The sequence below is a fragment of the Tursiops truncatus genome, chromosome 1 (genome assembly GCF_011762595.2).
Source record: "Tursiops truncatus isolate mTurTru1 chromosome 1, mTurTru1.mat.Y, whole genome shotgun sequence".
NCBI lineage: Eukaryota > Metazoa > Chordata > Mammalia > Artiodactyla > Delphinidae > Tursiops > Tursiops truncatus.
Window position 1 is genome coordinate 130,910,468 of NC_047034.1, and position 18,979 is coordinate 130,929,446.

General features: G+C 47.6%; 1 protein-coding gene across 4 annotated transcripts in view; it reads left to right on the plus strand.

Annotated features, from left to right (window-relative positions):
- Positions 1–18,979, plus strand: part of KANK4 (KN motif and ankyrin repeat domains 4) — a 69,637-nt gene that overhangs the window by 38,796 nt on the left and 11,862 nt on the right. For 2 of the 4 annotated variants that reach the window (XM_073789037.1, XM_019919234.3), the window contains exons 4-8: positions 2,581–4,488; positions 5,797–5,908; positions 8,892–9,110; positions 10,584–10,671; positions 12,760–12,979. In XM_073789037.1, the coding sequence (XP_073645138.1) occupies positions 2,581–4,488; positions 5,797–5,908; positions 8,892–9,110; positions 10,584–10,671; positions 12,760–12,979 (2,547 nt within the window). The remainder of the gene's footprint in view (positions 1–2,580; positions 4,489–5,796; positions 5,909–8,891; positions 9,111–10,583; positions 10,672–12,759; positions 12,980–18,979) is intronic. The other 2 variants (XM_073789044.1, XM_073789038.1) reach the window with 1 other exon arrangement.

The window sequence follows — 18,979 nt, forward strand, 5'->3', positions numbered from 1 at the left end:
TTCACCTTGACCATGTCAGCAATCTCCCAACTGGTCTTCAGGCCTCTGGTTTGTTCTTCTTCTAATCCTCTGTAAGAATGCTCACTGTGAAATCACATTTGACCAAGTCACTCCCTTGTTTAAAACCCTTTGATGACTCCCACTGCCTAGAGAGTAAAGTCAAAGCTTGTTGGCATGCATACAAGTGGCTCCCTGATCTGGCTCTTGCTGACCTTTCCAATTTTGTCTTTTTCTACCCCTCACCCTTCTCTTCCACACTTTAAGTTCCAACCGTATCAACTGTGTTTACAGAACCCTGAATTACTGTGGATGGTCACACCTTAATGCATCTGCCCATCCTCTGACATATATCTGATCTGTCCTGGCTGTCTATTGCTGCATAACAAACCACCCCAAAACTTAGTGGCTTAAAACAATCATGCCTTATTAACACAAGTTCAGCTGAGTGGTTCTCATTTGGAGTCCCTCCTGTCATTGAAATCAGATGATGGCTGAGGCTGGAGTCATCTGAAGTTCTTTTATTTATGCCTGGCACCTGGGCTAGGATGTCTGGAACAGCTCAGGCTGGCGAGGCATCTCTCACCGTCTCTTCACATGACCTCTCTCTGGAGCTACTTGGGCTTCCTCACAGTATGGCAGTCTCGGGGAAGTTGGACTCCTCATATGGCATCTGGCTTCCCCCTGAGTGTGCACTCTAAGAGACGCAGGTAGAACTTAGAGGCTTCTTATGACCTAGTCTTGGCATTCTCTCAGTGTCATTTCTGCCATTTTCTTTTGGTCAAAGTAGTCACAGGCCAGCTGAGATTCAAAAGCATAGAGAAATGGACCCCACCTCTCAATATAAGATTCCCTTGCCTGTCTAGAGAAGGTGGGAATTGATAATGGCCATCTTGGAGATAAACAGCTACAATGTCTTTCACCCTCTTGTGTTCTCCTGGCAAACTGCTATTTATTCATTTAACACCCAGTTATATGTCGCTCTTATGAAGTCATCCCTCTCCAACCAAGGCAGAATTAGCCTCTAAGTCTGAGAAAGTTTTTCTGAGAAACTAGGAAAATAAGTCAAGAAGGAACACTGGTCCTTGAGCATGTATCTGTTACCATCCTTGTCACACTGCATTGTACCTGTTGGTGTTTCTCCTACTTGACCATACTTTTTTTTTGAGGGCAGAGCTATACCTGATTCATCTCTGTGTCCTTAAGATCTATCTTAGCAACCAACAGAGGTGCTCAATAAATAGTGGTTGAGGTAAGTGAACTCAATTACTGCTACATTGTCATTTTTCCCCCAGGGCCTATTACTCTTGGAGTCAAGCAATCAGTCAGACACAAAGAATTTGAGGATCCCCTCCTATGTACCCAGCAAGTCAGCTTCCATCAGGGGGCTTCAGTTCTCTGTAATTTGGACTTCCACAGAGATAATAACTATAATATTGAGCGTGTATTGAATGTTCATCATGTGCTAGGCATTGTTCTAAGCACTTCACATGTATTAATCAGTCCTCACCATCTCATCTTACCTGTTATTATTGCTATCTTTCGGATGATGAGACACAGGGAGGCTAAGTAATTTTCCCAAGGTCACAGAGCTGAAATATAGACTGGGCTCCAGGCTCTGTATTCTTGGCCTCTGTGCTCTCCACTAATGTCCTCTCCTGAACTCAACATTTTCAGAGCATGTTTGGCAGAATGTCACAGAGATCATAAAGGGTGTCACATGAGGAACATGAAAACAACAAAGATTATTTAACCTGAGGAAGGTGCTAATTGGAGACAAATAATCAAAGGACTGACTTGTTCTCAGCATCCTCTGCTGGGGTCAAGATCAGTGGTGCCTTGGTGTGATGGAGAACTTTCTCATCGTGACATTCTCCTGATACTTTGGGCTGCTCTGAAAAATCATGAGCCCCACACCTCTTGGAGGAATGTTTGCCAATGTCCCTTTTGACATGGATTGTCCCATTTTCCTCCACCACCTTTTTTTCCAGTTTGTGAAGGAAGTGGTATTTCCTTACCTGGCATGAGTTTTTGAGAGTGAAACTTGTTTGTTAAGCACTACGCAGTTTTCCAGTGGAAAAGAGCATAGGCTGTGCGTGACTATGGCTGCCCGTTCTGAGCTTCACGTACCTAGAGGCTCAGCCGTCAGAGGAAGCTTAAATGATGCAGGAGGCACGGCTCCTTGATATCTCTGGATTTAGCAAGATTTACTAGGACCTATTTCAATAATGCAAGGTCCTTGTTTAATATTGAGACAATCGTGTATCTCATCCTTTGTAAACGTCCATATTCATAATTACCAATTAGTACCCTGATTTGGCAAATTCCTGGCCACAGTGGTAACTGAAATGCCATACTGCAAATTGGAAACTATTCCCTCTACCTATTTCCTTGGAGACATTGGCTAAGTCCACATTGATTTAATAACAGGATTTCTCAGCCCAGCCAAAAGACAGTGAGCATCTCAGCATAATTCAGAGGCTGGAACGTTTAGGAGAACGCTTGTGCGAGAGATATTAGGTCTCACCGCCTGTCTTTCTCATTAACGTTGTGCTTCTTTTTCACATGTCTTATGTCTCCCAGCCAAAGACCAGTCCTCTCAGGGGGATGAAGAGAAAGACCCTCCAAAGAGCCACCCCTACTCCGTGGAGACCCCATATGGCTTCCATTTAGACCTGGACTTCCTCAAGTATGTGGATGACATCGAGAAGGGAAACACCATCAAAAGGATTCCTATCCACAGACGGGCCAAGCAGGCCAAGTTTAGCACTTTGCCCCGAAACTTCAGCCTTCCCGACAGCGGCGCTCGCCCCCACGCTGCTCTTTCCCACCCGAACTGGCCCCCAGTGGTGCCAAGTAAGGTGTCGCTCGGGACAGAGGCGCGAGCCCAGCCACTGCCGCTCGGTGATCACCCCCAAGCCGCTGGCGGGAGCGAGGCGAGCTACCACCGGAAGGCCCTGCTGACGGAGACCGCCAGACAGCTGGAGGCTGAGGTCGCCTCCGGGAGTGGACGGCCCCAGCTCTTGAGAGCATCCAGCATGCCGGCCACGCTGCTGCAGAACAGGGCCTCAGAGGACCCAAGCCTAAACTCAGGGCCCCCTACCCCGCCCGCCCTCCCCCCACTTCAGGGTGAAGGCGGTGTCTGTGATGGCGCCTTTGGTCCTGCGGAAGGATTTGCAGGTTTTTCCAACTCCGCCCAGGGAGCAGCGGCCCAACTAGAAGTCAGAGAGTCTGGAAACCTGGTGCCAGGAATACCGGAGCTGATCCTGAAGGGGCCTGAGCCTCCAGAGGGTGAAGAAGCAGCTGCAAATCACCTCCCTTTCTCAAGTCCTCCTTTCTCATCACTTGTAGTTCTAGAGGATGCAGAAGACCAACAGGAAAGCAGACAAGCCGAGGTGGCGGTTACGACCCCCGGTTCCCCAACACCAAGCCCCCCACCTCTGCCATCACCCGTCCCTGAGAATGAGCTCCCCCTCGAAGAAATCGAGCTCAACATCATCGAGATCCCACCGCCGCCACCTGTAGAAGTAGACGTGAGAAGCATCGGTATCCGGGTCACGGAGGAAAGCCTGGGCCTTACCTCCGTGGATCCTGGCAGCATCTCCAGCCTGAAGCAGCAGCTCTCGGGCCTCGAGGGCGAGTTGTCTGGAAGAACTGAGGAACTAGCCCAAGTCAGAGCTGCCCTCCAGCGGCAGGAGGAGGAAATCAAGGCTAGGGGGCAGAGGATTCGAGAGCTAGAGTGCACTCTAGCTCAACTGACAGGAAAGCTTAGCCACGAGAACACCAAAGATGCTCAGGGCCAGACTGATGCCATGACCAACACTGACCCTCTGCACGGACTCTTGACCAGGGAGTCGTGTGACAAGAGCATTGGGGTCAACCTTATGGGCAGCACAAGATCTGAAAGCTGGGGGGCCTGGGGAAAGGGGAATGGGGTCCTGTGGAGGCAGGAGAGTCACAAATGGGGGGATCGGGGCCCAGCAGAATTTGTGTCACCATCCCAGCTGTCACTGCCACAGGGATCCAAGATGGTCCTCACCCCCTCTCTACATAGCTGCCTCTCCACTGAGCTCAGGATCGAAGAAGGACGCTCTGACCAGGAGGGAGGCCATCAGGTGGGAGCCGAGGGTCCAGTCAGGGGAGCAAGAGGCTCTCCAAGGAGCAGCGAGAGAAAGGCTCCCCCAGCAGGGAGGAAGGAGGCCGGTTCAGAGCTCCCGGGGAAGGAGCGCCCAGGAAGGCCACCGAGCTCGCCCACCACCGATGCCACTATCGGGCAGTACGTTAAGAAGATCCAGGAGCTCCTGCAGGAGCAGTGGAGCTGCCTGGAGCATGGGTACCCGGAGCTGGCCCATGCCATCAAGCAGCCCGCCTCCAAGCTCAGCAGCATTCAGAGCCAGCTGCAGAGCTCCCTCAACCTGCTGCTGTCCGCCTACTCGGCCCACGCTGCACCCCAGAGGGAGCCCCCGGGCCCCTCTTCCTCCCCGCCGACGGGTAAATCCTGGTGCCTGCGACGGGAAACCATTGCTCCTTGACGAGTCAAAGGGGAAAAGGGTTTTAATTGCATGCATATGTTTTTTTAAAAGGTTTAAGCACATCCAGGAACCCGGTGGAATAAAAACTGATCTCTGCGACAGTGGAGGCTTGGAACCTCTGCTCTTGTCCTTGCTCTAACGTTGGGACCGACTGCAGGGCCACCACATACAGCCGTTCACATAGCACAGGGCACAAACATGCCAGAGGGTGAACGGGAGCTGAAACCCAGCCCACACTTGCCAAGCCTGCAGCACTGTGTGTCTGCCCAGAGAGGTGCCTCTTTCTCATTTGCATTGTGCAAAGGCGATGTCTAGGGTGGCTGGCTGTGAGTGCTTTAAACCTCTGCCTCCCTTAATTGTTTCTTGGGCTCTTGCATTCCTGTGGTCCTGCCCAGTTCTTGCACATTAAGAGGTTTTTTTGTAGCCTTGTTTTGGAGGATCATTATATTGAGAGCTGAGATATTTTACTGAATTATTTTCTCTCTCCCTCTCTCTCCCTCTGTGTCTGTGTGTGTGTGTGAGAGAGAGAGAGAGAGAGAGAGAAATTGGGCGATACATGTGGAAGTCGACCCTTTGGCGGAGCGGCTCTTCCTCCTACAACAGATCACACACTCTGGAGTTAAGTGGAACCATATTTTGCTTTGCTCAACGGGCAGCAGCGTGTGAGTCTGCTTCCTGCCGCAGCTCACAAATTGGCTGTTTTCTCGTTATTTCGGTGCTAGTTTTAGTCGTACTCATTGTGAATTGCCTCCTGTAACTTGGAGCCCAGCAAAGCCCAGCAAAAGAAGACTCGTGCTCTCGCTCGTGTGTTTTCCGCGGCTACCCCACATCACAAGTGTCATCTGGCTTGTGAGTCAGGAAGGACCGCTGGGGTGCCCTCGAGCAGAAGTGGGTGCCGGACCAGGGGTCGGGAGGCCCAAGTTCTACTCCTGCTCTGCCATTCCCTGAGCACACCTGAGCCTCAGATTTCCCCAGACTGAGATAGGGACAACAGTGGCACTCACACCACATGGTTCAAGAATGCTCCAATAACTCTACTCTGTAATCCACACGTAGAGGGTTTGTGAACCGGAACAATTTGGCTGGCATTGACCAGAAGGTTGGGGCACCTCAAAGACCCTCAGTATATTTGAGTTAAATTATCTAGTTCCCTTTCTGCCCCTTCACACACCTTCAGCCCGTGTGCCCTCAAAGCAAGAGTCCCAGTTCTGCTGCATTCTGGGGCATCCCCAAGATCATGCTAACCTGTGATGTTGTGTCTGCCTAGAGATCTCCCCGTCGACCAGCCTTAAATCCATAATGAAAAAGAAAGACTATGGCTTCCGTGCAGGAGGTAATGGGACCAAAAAGAACCTTCAGTTTGTTGGGGTTAACGGTGGGTAAGCATCGCTCATGAAGCCCAGCCTACCCTCCACACTACCTCTCCTGCTGTTGTCCCGAGCACTCTCTTTTCCTAGGGGAAGCATCTGGTTTTCATTCTTCTTCAAGGGAATTAATCTCAGCGGCCCTTTAAAACTCCCTCTCGGGTTTGCATGTGTTTGGCTTCTTGCCAGCTGTGGTAGTCTGTTGGATCCTGTGCTTTTAATATGTCTTGGCTTTGGTGTTCCCTGGGGCCAGGATTCTGGTGCCTTCTGCTAGTTTGGGGACACATGAGCCCTTTAAGGAAGGCGTTTAATCTGAACCATAACACTGAACCTAGGACAAATTCTTAATTTGTAGAACTTCAGATTTCATCCTTTTAATTTTTTCCTTCCTTTAACTAACTTTCGGCAAACCAGACCAACTTTTTTAGGATGAAGGAAAACGATCAATGTCTATTGACTCAGAACGTGAACCAGACCTTATATAGTGTAGAGAGTAAATCACTGGATTTAGAATATTTTCTAAGTCAGTCATTCAACAAACATTTATTAAGTACCGATGATGTGTTTGGTGGTAGGGATAAAAAAGTCAAATAAATCATTGTCCCTGCCTTTAACTCACAGTTTGGACATGGGCAGAGATTAGACAGAAGTAAAGGGAGAATGCTGACAGGATGAGATGAACTCTAGTAGAGAAAGAAGTGGAGGATGGTGGGAAAGCCCAAAGCAGGGGCACCAGGCCCAGCCAGGGGTGGGCCCAGGAGGCTGCCCGGAACAGGTCAGAACCCCTGCTAATTTGGGTGAGACCAGAAGGAAGACACCCAATTCAGACAAGGGTGACGTCACTACTGTGGCAGGTTCTGTGAGGGAAACGTCAGACAGATTGAAATGCGATGTTATAGGAGGGTTGCTGTTCTTACGCCTGCTGACGCCAGACACTGTGGCCAGAGGAGAAACCATTTTTTTCTGAGCTTTCCCCAGTTTGTGGACAGAAAGCAGAATCAGACTAACCTCAAAGTCTAAAGCAGGTCCCGTCTCTCCCCTGCTTAAATACTTGCAAAAGTTCCAGGTTTGTTTTTTGTTTTTTTAATATTTATTTATTGGCTGCGTCGGGTCTTAGTTGCGGCACAGGCTCTTCCTTGCGCTATGCAGGCTCCAGGGCGCCTGGGCTGTGTAGTTGCGGCACACGGGCTCAGTTGCCCCATGGCACGTGGATTCTTAGTTCCCCAATGAGGGATCGAACTGGCGTCCCCTGGATTGCAAGATGGATTCTTAACCACTGGACCACCAGGGAAGTCCCCCAAAGTGCCAGCTTTGTACCAAAACCTGGAGGTCCATCTCGTGACTACAGCCGGCCTCATCCCCCATCACTGGCTCTGGGCTTTCTTCCCTTAAACATGCTCAGTCAGGCTATCTTGGGGCCTTTGCATTTGCTGTTTCCTCCACTTAAAGTTCTCTCCCAGAGATCCCTCAGTATCTGTCAGTCTGGTGCAGTGGTTCTCAACCTCGACTGCACCTTGGAAACCCTGGGGGAGCCTTAAAAATACTGACGCCTGGCTCCCCCTCCTGGAGGACTCCGGTTTAATTAGTCTCGGGTGCAGTACAGGTATCGGGAACTTTAAACACCCTCAGGTGATGCTAACATGCAGCCAACGTTAAAAACTTCTGCTCTAATGAAAGTAGCCCCTCCTCGCATCACGCTATCCCATGGCCCGTTATTAGTTTACTCATTGCTCTTATCATTGTCTGAATATATTGTTTACGTCTTTATTTTCTGCCTTTCCCTACTTAGAGTTTAAGCTCAGTTACGATAGGGACTTTGGTTATAACATTTAGAACAGTGCCTGGCACATAGTAGGTATTCAATAAATGTCTGTTGAATGAATGAATGAACTTCCAGGTGGAGCTTTTATGAAGCAATTCTAAGATAAGAACTCTTTGGTAAACTTAATATGTCCCGTTTTCTTAATCACAAAAGCAAAATGTTGTGCCAAGCACAGTAGAGGAAGAAATATCTGGGGTTTGAACAAGACAGAATGTGAGCATTCTGTCCAGGGAGCAGTCTGGGTGTGCAAATCCAGTGAGCACAGGGCCTTTACATAGGGACCACCATTCAGATAAAGGGCATGAGGGGGTTCAGTAGAAGCTGTGGCCACTGGTCTCCCCTGGTCTCTGTGGCAGTGCCAGTAGGCCAAGAACCCGAAATCTTCATCTTAACTGGAGCATCCTCCATCGGAGGTCTCCTGTTGACCATCAGCAGAGGGATCAATACATCTTCCAGAACTTTCCTCTCTGGTCTCTGGTCTGCCACCTCAATAGAGTTGCATATGACTGAACATAAGGATCATTGCTGGGGAGGGAAGGCCATTCAAGTGGCCCACGCCCTCACTTTTGCTGTTTTAAACCGTGGTTGAAACAGCAACTGAGAAAGGCAGGTGCTAGGTTCAAGTATCCCAACTGTTCACGTGTCCCATGGAACCCTGCCAGGAGTGAACACAGATGGTTCCTCCCTTGTCAGCTGTAAGCTGGGATAGAACAGGGCGGCCAAAGGGAGGCTTCACAGTCACCCAGAGATGTGAAGATTTGTTAGGCAATTCAGAGAACTCAGGGTGGGGGACGTTTGCCTAGATCTGGGTCTCTCTCAGGACAGGACATTAGGGTTCCAGAATCAAACTCTTCCATGAGAGCCTTGGATACCTGGATCATCTGAATGCATCGACCAGTTAGGCCATGGGCTGTTTGTGTGTTTGTTGCAAAGAGCTTAGTTAATTACCCTTTTCCCCAAATGGCCTCCAGCGTTAAAGGTACAGAGCTCTTAAAAGCATGTTCCTCTGACAGTAGGTTTCCTGGGAGTCCCCTTGCCCAGCACTGCAAGTGTAGAGAATGGAGGACGAGGTTAGCAAGCACGGAAGTGTCGTTTAAAGCCCACCGAGTTCTCATTAGTGTTGACACGAGCATCAGGCAGGAAGCACGGAACGAGTGACCTTGTCTCCTTTCCCAGCTATGAGACCACCTCGAGTGAGGAGACCAGCAGTGAGGACACCTCCCCAGAAGATTTGTCTGACAGCGAGGCCGAGAAGAAGTGTGATGGCCCAGAATCTAGGCGGGGCAAGGATGCCCACCTCAGCTACAAGGCGGGGCAGGGCATTCCCGAGGGCACTCGTGACACAGACCAGCAAAGCGGGCCTGGGGAAGAGCTTCCCCATCCCAAGGCTGAGAGGTGAGTCAGATGGGGACAGATGGGGCACTTGATCCTCTGAGGAAGAGCAAGGGCATTTATTCACCCTTTCATCTGGTTGTTTGTTAATTCATTTATCTATCCATTCACCAATATTTATTGAGTTTCCAATCTATGCCAGGTACAGTGCATTGGTTAAACTAAACAGATCTAACTTCTGCCTTCATGGGATATACTGTCATAGACAGAGCTCTGCATATGAAGCTAATATGGCCTTAGCATTGAAAATGTGAAGGACTCTACAGGTATTCTCTTGATGTAATCCTTCTAACAATCTGTAAGGTAGAAATTATTATAAGCCCCACTTTACAGATGTGGAAACAGAGGCTTTGAGAAGTTAGTGACGCAGCTAGCAGAGATGGTGTTTCAACGCACGTCTTTTGTGATTCTCCCACCTGTTTTTCTGCCTCTCCCTTTGGCCATACTGACATAACCCTGTTTTTGAAAGTGATGACAGGTCACATGGCATGATGAAGAGAGTACTGACTTTGGGGTTGGACACACTTGGATTCAAATCCTACGTCTGCCACGGTGTGTTTTAGCTGCGTTCGCCTCAGTTTCCTCATCTGTAAAATGCGGATAGTAGCAACCCGATAGATTTGATCTGAGGACTGGATGAGAAAAAGTAGGTCAAAAAGTATGCAAAATGCCTTCTGCGGTGCCTGCCACATAGTAGGTTCTTGATAAATGGGAGAAATGAGAATAACAAGTACCATTCATTATCGTTACCATCATCCCCAGCCTGGTTGCTGAAGGAGTGATGAGCAGTGAATGGCAGCTCATTGTCCAGCAGTGCCGCAGGGCTGCTCCGAAATAGCAGCGCTGTAAGGACGCGATGAGAGCGGAGCTTCTCGGTGACCAATGCCATTGACTCCCAACCTAGGCCTCTCAGTGCTGAGTCTGCCCTTATCCTAGCACAGGAGGAGTGCGTATCATTGAGAGCGCCCCCAGCCTAATCGATTTTCATTTTATTGACTCAATTAGCACTTACTGTATCCTTCATGGAAGAGTAACCGGAAGAAATTTGCTGCTGTGCATTGAGTCCTTTGAATTTGTCAAGTCACTCAGGCAGAAAATGTTGGCTCCAAAGTCGGAAAGATAACTCTCCCTTTCCCAGCGTGTCAGGAATGGCATTTGGGCCCGTGGCCCCCAAAATGCTTTGGTGGTCTGTTCCTGCCCCCCGAAAACAGCAGGATCCAAGGGGCAATGCACTTAACTCACTCTTCAGAAGAGCTCAGAAGCCAAGCCTCCTTGTCAGGAGGCTGTGTTCACCCAGTATTTCTGAGGAATGCCCCTGACCCTGGGAAGTTGCCCAGTTTGGGTGTTTGAGTCGCTGAGAGGTAAAAGATGAGAGTGAAAGTCAAGGTAGGGGACTTTTTTTTTTATCCACATGGAGACTGATATAATATATATATATATATATACACATACATACATATATTTTTTTTTCTTTAGATATAAACCCTCAGAGGAATTCCTTAATGCATGCCGGGCATTGAGCCAACATCTGCCAGAAACCGGGACGACCACTGACCAGCTCTTGGTACTCTGATTTTTCATCATCATATAAAGATTACTATACTGTTTAAGTTTCACCTGGGTGACTTGGGTGCCGTGCCTGAGGCAGCGGTGTGGGTGTGCACGGGTCCCTGTCCGCTGGCTGTTCTCTCATTTGCCTAAACTCTGCTACCCAAGGTGATGGATTTTGCTGAGAAAGCGGAACCCATGCCTGTGCACAGGAACCAGGTCTGCGGCGCAGAGGCACTTACCAAGTGTTATTAGGCGTCCCAACCTGAATGTGTCATAGAACTTTTGTGGCTTAGGCTCAAAATTGCCTTGCAGTTTGAGAGAACCGTGAGTAAAGCGGAAAAGAGCGGGTGGAATGGGAACCGTGGTTCTATTCCCAGGACCGCTAGATAGCGGTGAGATATTGGGTGAGTCAGTTCAACGCTCAGGGCCGTGTTTTCCTCATTAATAAAAGGAAGGTGGTGGACCGCATGTCTCCACTACCCTCAAGCCCTGGCATTTCATTCTGTAGTCTTTACTGTTTTTCTTGAAAGTGAATCTATGGGTCAAGAGATCAAAAGCAAGAAAATACACCTGTTTGTTCCTTAACACCATCATGGACCATGGAGATTTAAACATGTAAGGATTAGTTTCTGCTGGAATCAAGAGGTACTGGCACAGACACATTTTCCCAAGTCGTGAGAGCAACTGATAAGACCCAACGTGTAACAGCTTGTAAGCATTTTTAAAGCCCATTTTGTTCTCCTTTGCGGAAGAGCCTTAGGAGTAAAAACGATTGATTAGCCCATTTTCATGAGTATTTTATCTTCGCTGATTTGGCAAATAACTTGTTCCCAGATTGTTAAAGAACCAAGATGTGAGGTGGATGTTGATTAAAGCTCCTGCTTCTTATTCTTAAATGAATTACAGAGCTAAGTTGTTTCTTAGATCTTCATTTAAAATCTACCACTATGTTCCTTAATATTAGGAACTTTCTCCAGATTCTCCTGAAGACTCCATGGGTAAAGGAGATATTCTGATATATAAGAAGTGTTTCAGCCACAAAAGTTTCCGCTGTTTCTGCCTAGAAGATCGATCGGAGGACATACAAACCTGACATCACACCCACTTTAGGATCAAAGCACAGGACACCCCCTCTCCACCTTAGAGACAAAGCTGGTTGTGCAAGGACCTCACTCTGTAGAGCATGGGAAGTTAGGGACCCAGCCGTTTCTTCACTGCCATTTTATAGACCAGACAGGAAAGATTCAGAAAGGTTATAGGACTTCCAAGGTCGCACAGCTGAGCCAGGACTTATGCCTGGCCCCTAGGGTGTAGTGACTCCTAATTCAGTGCCCTTTCCAGAATGAATATGGAATCATCTCTAATAGTCACAGCCTCATCGTTTCTCCTCCCCTTTAGAAAAATAATCTAGTCAGGTTCCATTTGAAACACTTAGGTCATGTCACATGCAGAGTTGGGATCGTTTGCGTTCATGGTTATAAAGGAGCTGAACACTGCAGACGGTGCGGTCCTGCCACGGGTCGTTACACCATCTTCTCTGAAGGTCCTCGCAAAACTTAAAAGCCAAAAATAATTCAAGCACATCTGTTTGGGTTTTACTTCAAGCATAAATTGGGCATGTTGTTCGTCTTAGCTTTCAGTGTGCATTTTTCCCAGTAGTAAGATGTTGTGACTTTCCAGCTATGCCTGTTAAAAACATGCACATGCCCTGGTGGAGTCTGGGCTAGGGTCACATAGGCTGGTGTAGATGCGTGAAAGAGGGGGTCATGGTTATCCTGTGCATATGGGGGATGTGATCGAAACGTACAGTAGACTCAAACTGTCCCCGAGTAATGTGCTGTGTTACTGGCTACTGTGTTGCTCTCCCAATCCTCCTGTCTACCTCATATGTGGGACCGATCCCACGGGTTCAAAGTGTGCTGCTGCATGGGGACCCCACTAGCTCTGAGCCCTCTAGGAGTTAATCACACGGAGATTTGGAGGGAGCTGAAGGGATAGAAGTGGAAGCATCCTAAGCTGACCTTTCCTAGTGGAAATTAACACCCCAGCTGGAGCACCCAGGTAGGTAACCTCCTGGAACTGGAATCTGTTGATCTTTCAGAAGCAGAGCTTAAATACCATCAGTCAAGAGTGGTTCCGGGTCTCCAGCCGGAAGTCATCCAGCCCTGCTGTGGTGGCCACCTACCTCCGCGGGGTCCAGCCTCACTCCCCACACTTGCTAAAGCTGCTTGTCAACCTGGCTGATGGCAATGGCAACACAGCTCTTCACTACAGCGTATCCCACTCCAGCTTCTCCATCGTGAGGCTGCTGCTGGAAACAGGTCAGAAATGGCTGCATCTGTGCCGCCTGGGTCCCTCTGTGACAGGCACTTCTTGTTCCCACTTCTTTCCAGGAGGGGATTCTTCACTGTTCTGAGTTCGTCCTGTGTTCTAGGAGCTGGGCTAGACCATTTTTTCCTTTATTATGTCATTTATTCTTCACAACACTCTTGTCATGTAGGTATTATTGTTCTCATGTTACAGTTGAGGAAACTGAGGCTGAGAGAGTTATAAAACTTGCTCAGGTCACAATGCTGGGAAGTGGTAGAGTCGCACTTCATGTTCAGTTTGTCCAGCTCCAGGTCTATACCACACTGCCTCTAGGAAGGGTCCCATTTTCCGTCTTCATAAGTACTTTGTAACAAGAGTCACGGCTCCATTTGATCAGTTTGACTCTATTTGATTCATTCACCCTTCATCAGATATTTGTGAACTACGTATGAGGTCCATACTGACTACCACCAGAGATGCAAAGGTGAGCTAGACGTGAGTCCTCCTCCCCAGGAGCTTACAGCCTGACAGTCAGGATGGACGGCATGATGGCTCACCAGAGAGAGGTGCAGAATGGGATTTCAGGGCTCAAAAGAAGTGAGATAATACCGTTTAGAGAGCAGGAAATGTGCACTGCGGCGTGTAGGTTCTGGCAGACAGAGAAAAGTCCCAGGCCATTGAAGAAGAAAATGTCAGGAAGAAAGAAGATTGTCCACTGGGTCAAATACTGTACTGTAGTGTCCCTGAAGGATGATGCCTGGGGTTGGTTGGCAGATTTGGGAAGGGGTCACTGATGACTTCGGAAACAATTGTTTCAGGGGCCTGTTGGGAGGAAACCAGATTTCAGAAGTGAAAGGAGTGACGTTCATGGGCTAGGGAAGGCAGTGATGTAGCACGATAGCTGGAGGAAGCAGGAGAGGATGGGGAGAGTTATTTTTGAGTGAATGGGGATGGAGGAGACCTGAATATGTCTGTTGGCTGAGAAGAAGAATCTGAGAGAGAGAGAGACAGAGAGAGACAGAGAGAGACAGAGACAGAGAAAGGGGCAGACAGAGAAAGGGGCAGACAGAGAGAGACAAAGAGAGAGAGAGAGATTAAAGATACAAAGGAGAGAAGATGCTTGATGGAGCAAGGTTTTCGAGAAGCTGGAAAAACCTGGAATCCACAGCAGAGGCAGACGAGGTCAGCATAGGCAAGCTGCTGGGATATTTATTCCTCCGAGATGGAAGCAAAAGGAAGGGAGAGTGGGTGAAGGTCCAGAGGGATTTGAGGAGGAGAGAAGGGAAGTGAGCATTAGGTTCTTAGTTGTTGGAAGTCTGGAGGAAGGGAAGACTCTTCCCTCTGGTGGAGAATCATTGCAAATGGTCTTGCTCGTCTTAGGGGCTGGAAAGGGTGGTTAATAGTCAAACAAAGAACTCTATGTCTGCTGAGACCACCTCACAGGGCTTAGAGTGGACTTTCTGCAGAGCGTGTGACAACACCAAGCAGCCTAGGAGTGCCAGTGTGGACAGGCGGGGGATGGGACCGACTGAAGGTGTGTGGGTCCCAGTCGAATGTCATCAGTGAGCTTAGGAGGGCTGTATGAGGGATATCTAGGAGGGTACCTACAAGAGGTATAAAACCGCAAATGATCTACACGGATTAGGTCCTCTGCTAAGCACCTGACACCTGAGATGTCATTTAATCGTCATAACGATCCTGTTATTAGGAAGATTATTCCTGTTTTACAGGTGATGAAAGTGACACTCCGAAAAGTCAACATACTTGCTCTAGATCACGCAACGACTAAGTGTGTTGCTGGGATTTGAAGTCGATACTGTGGCAACCAGGAATTAGAGCGCATGCTAGAACAGTACACCCTTACTTAGGAAGCTGGAGGGGGAGTTTAAACAGGCATCAGGAAGTCTGAAGTTTGGATCCAACAGCTTTCCCCCAACCTGTATCTTGTCCTCCCCCCCCCACCGACCCCGCTTAAATCCCTCCCACGGCTTCCCCTTGCTCTTGGCCTTCAGGAATCCCAGATGGCCTGGGCCTGCCTGCCTTTGCTCTCTCTGCCACCACCATGCACCCTCCTTCCCTCCACTCCAGCCACGTGTGGGCCTCAAACTCACCACACTCATTCCCTCCTTAGGACGTTTGCATTTTCTTTCCATCTGGATCCTTTTCCCTGAAACTATTCTCATAACTGGCTTCTTCTCATCATTCAAGTCACAGCTCAGACGGCACCGCAGAAGGCTTCTTGGTGATCCGTCTGAAGTGGCTGTCGCATCTCCCTCTAGCAGTACACCAAGTTCTTCTTCAGGTGACCTTTGCTTGTCACTTCTCTCTGAGTCTAACAGAACGCAGTTAACCTGAGGGAGGCTCTTGTCTGTCCCCTTCCTTTCAGTATCCCCAGCACCTAGACCAGTTCCTGGCTCATGGTGGGTGTCGAGTGAAAATATCTGTTAGGTGAACGAGTGGACGGATGATTCCTGGGAGCTAGGTTAAATTCCATTAAACTTTCATTCTCCAAAATTCCATTAAGCAGCCTTGAGACTCCTTACCTGCATGGAAAGGTGATGTACATAATGACAGCCTGAAGTTCTTTCTGCATCATCAGAGGAAGACGAAGTTACAATTCTAACATTCTTCAGGGATTCATGGATACCCTAAAAATGGTAGCTCTGTTGAGAAAGGCACATCATTAAAGGAGCATGCCTCTGGGTTGCATTTACTGTGTTCAGTGTTAGGGCCTTTCATTATAGAAGGTGAATAACAACACCACCTACTGTTTGTTGAGTGCCTTCCCCAGCCCAGACACAGTGCAATACGGCCATATGCAGTCCTTGCGGGGATTGTGAAGCAGATATTTAATGCATTTTCCAAGTGAGACAACTGAGGCTCAGAGAGGTCAAGTTCTGTGGTCAAGGTCACAGAGCCAGTAGGTAACTAAGCCAGAATTCTAACCATGATCTGTCACCCTCCCAACCTGGGCATTTTTCTACTACCCGAAGCTAGGTTCCAGGGGCACTGTGAGACCTTAGGCGCACCTATTATGTGCACAAAAACTCTAAAGAACCATAATGTAGCACCTTCTTCTCTAAGTAGCGCACAGGCTTGCAGCCTGTTAGAAGTCCTCTGGCTGAGCCAGGCCAGGCTGGAGAACAGACAACCTTTGATTTGTTTGTTATAAATTTCTGCTGATGTTGTCTGAGGTCCAGTCAATACTCATCAACCCTAAAGTGGTTTGGAAGCTTTCCCCTTTAACATGCTGAAATAGCACAACAGCCGCAAGCATAAAGAATGAAGGGGGCTGGGGAGACGGTCTGAAAGCGCCATTCCTTTCCCTCACTGTAGTCGGGGTGTTGAGGAGGGCAGATCTGTCCCACTCCAAACTGGGCTCCCTTCCCAGCCATTTGTGAAGCATCTGGAAAGCACATTACAAACTGTAAAGGGCTGCACAGAAGTGACTCATCATTATTGAGAAGAGAGCCATGGGTGCACCTCCACCCCTTTAGTCCGTTGTGATCCGTCCTCTATTTCGCCAGGACGCCTCTGCAGAAGAGGAAGCTGGCCGAGTTGGAGGATGTTCAGTCAAGAGCCTTCTCCTCGCCTCCGGGGAGGTTGGTTTGCTCCCTGGAGCTGCTCAGAAACATCCGCTGTGAAAGCCAGGGGTCCTCAGCCCCTTTTCAGAGCCCCTGGGTAGGAGTTAGTTCTCACTCTACTGAGTTATAGGTCACGTTTCTGAAGAGAGTATAGAGAATCGTAACCTGAGGCTCATTTATGCATCTTAAAAGCAAACATAAAATAGTCACGGGGTAAAAATTTTAAAGTCATTAAGGTGGCAATGCAGATATTCCCGTCTTTATCAGAACAGAGTTGTGAGGCGATGCATGGAGTTATTATTAGGCTTTCATAGCCCAGCTTGTCATGACAGTGGTCAGAGAGGCTTCAGGCGAGGAAATTGCTGATACCTGAGCCCAACTGTATCCATTGGCATTCTGGTTCACTATGACACATTTCTGAAAAATTGTTTGGGATGGAGTGGAGGGAATGTCAAACAAATATTGTTGGGGTTTTTTTCCCTTGCACAGAACTTTTTTTTTTTTTTTACATCTTTATTGGAGTATAATTGCTTTACAATGGTGTGTTAGTTTCTGCTTTATAACAAAGTGAATCAGTTATACATATACATATGTTCCCATATCTCTTCCCTCTTGCGTCTCCCTCCCTCCCACCCTCCGTATCCCACCCCTCTAGGTGGTCACAAAGCACCGAGCTGATCTCCCTGTGCTATGTGGCTGCTTCCCACTAGCTATCTATTTTACGTTTGGTAGTGTATATATGTCCATGCCACTCTCTCATTTTGTCACAGCTTACCCTTCCCCTTCCCCATATCCTCAAGTCCATTCTCTAGTAGGTCTGTGTCTTTATTCCTGTCTTACCCCTAGGTTCTTCATGACATTTTTCTTTTTTCTTAAATTCCATATATATATGTGTTAGCATACGGTATTTGTCTTTCTCTTTCTGACTTACTTCACTCTGTATGACAGACTCTAGGTCCATCCACCTCATTACAAATAGCTCAATTTCATTTCTTTTTATGGCTGAGTAATACTCCATTGTATATATGTGCCACATCTTCTTTATCCATTCATCCGATGATGGGCACTTAGGTTGTTTCCATCTCCTGGCTATTGTAAATAGAGCTGCAATGAACATTTTGGTACATGACTCTTTTTGAATTATGGTTTACTCAGGGTATATGCCCGGTAGTGGGATTGCTGGGTCATATGGTAGTTCTATTTGTAGTTTTTTAAGGAACCTCCATACCGTTCTCCATAGTGGCTGTACCAATTCACATTCCCATCAGCAGTGCAAGAGTGTTCCTTTTCTCCACACCCTCTCCAGCATTTATTGTTTCTAGATTTTTTGATGATGGCCATTCTGACTGGTGTGAGATGATATCTCATTGTAGTTTTGATTTGCATTTCTCTAATGACGAGTGATGTTGAGTATCCTTTCATGTGTTTGTTGGCAATCTGTATATCTTCTTTGGAGAAATGTCTGTTTAGGTCTTCTGCCCATTTTTGGATTGGGTTGTTTGTTTTTTTGTTATTGAGCTGCATGAGCTGCTTATAAATTTTGAAGATTAATCCTTTGTCAGTTGCTTCATTTGCAAATATTTTCTCCCATTCTGAGGGTTGTCTTTTGGTCTCGTTTATGGTTTCCTTTGCTGTGCAAAAGCTTTGAAGTTTCATTAGGTCCCATTTGTTTATTTTTGTTTTTATTTCCATTACTCTAGAAGGTGGGTCAGAAAGGATCTTGCTGTGATTTATATCATAGAGTGCTCTGCCTATGTTTTCCTCTAAGAGTTTGATAGTTTCTGGCCTTACATTTAGGTCTTTAATCCATTTTGAGCTTATTTTTGTGTATGGTGTTAGGGAGTGATCTAATCTCATACTTTTGTATGTACCTGTCCAGTTTTCCCAGCACCACTTATTGAAGAGGCTGTCCTTTCTCCACTGTACATTCCTACCTCCTTTATCAAAGATAAGGCCTTGCACAGAACTTATAAGTAATCCTGACATTTTGTCGTAAACCAGATTTGTTACAATGAAGCTCTAAGTCTTCAAGAGCAAGTAGCAAGGATATAAAGACAAGAATAACCTTCTGGACAATAATAGTAATAACAGCTAACACTTATTGAGTGTTTATTATGTGCTAGGCACTGTTCTAAGTGCTTTTAATACATTAACTCATTAACTTTCACAGTAACCTTATAGGTCCTGTTATTATCCCCATTTTACAGAAGAAATGCTAAGAAAATCTCAGACTTGTCTTACTGAGATTGTTTTATTATTGTCCCAAAGAGACACGTAGATTTTTTGCATGAGCAACAGTACAGGGAAGATTTGGTTTTCCACACTGTACCACCCTTATGAAGTGGGAGCCTTCAGACAACAGATAACAGGCTGAAGACCTCCTATGTCTCCTTTGGTGGGAAGGGATATGAATGCATATCCCCAGGG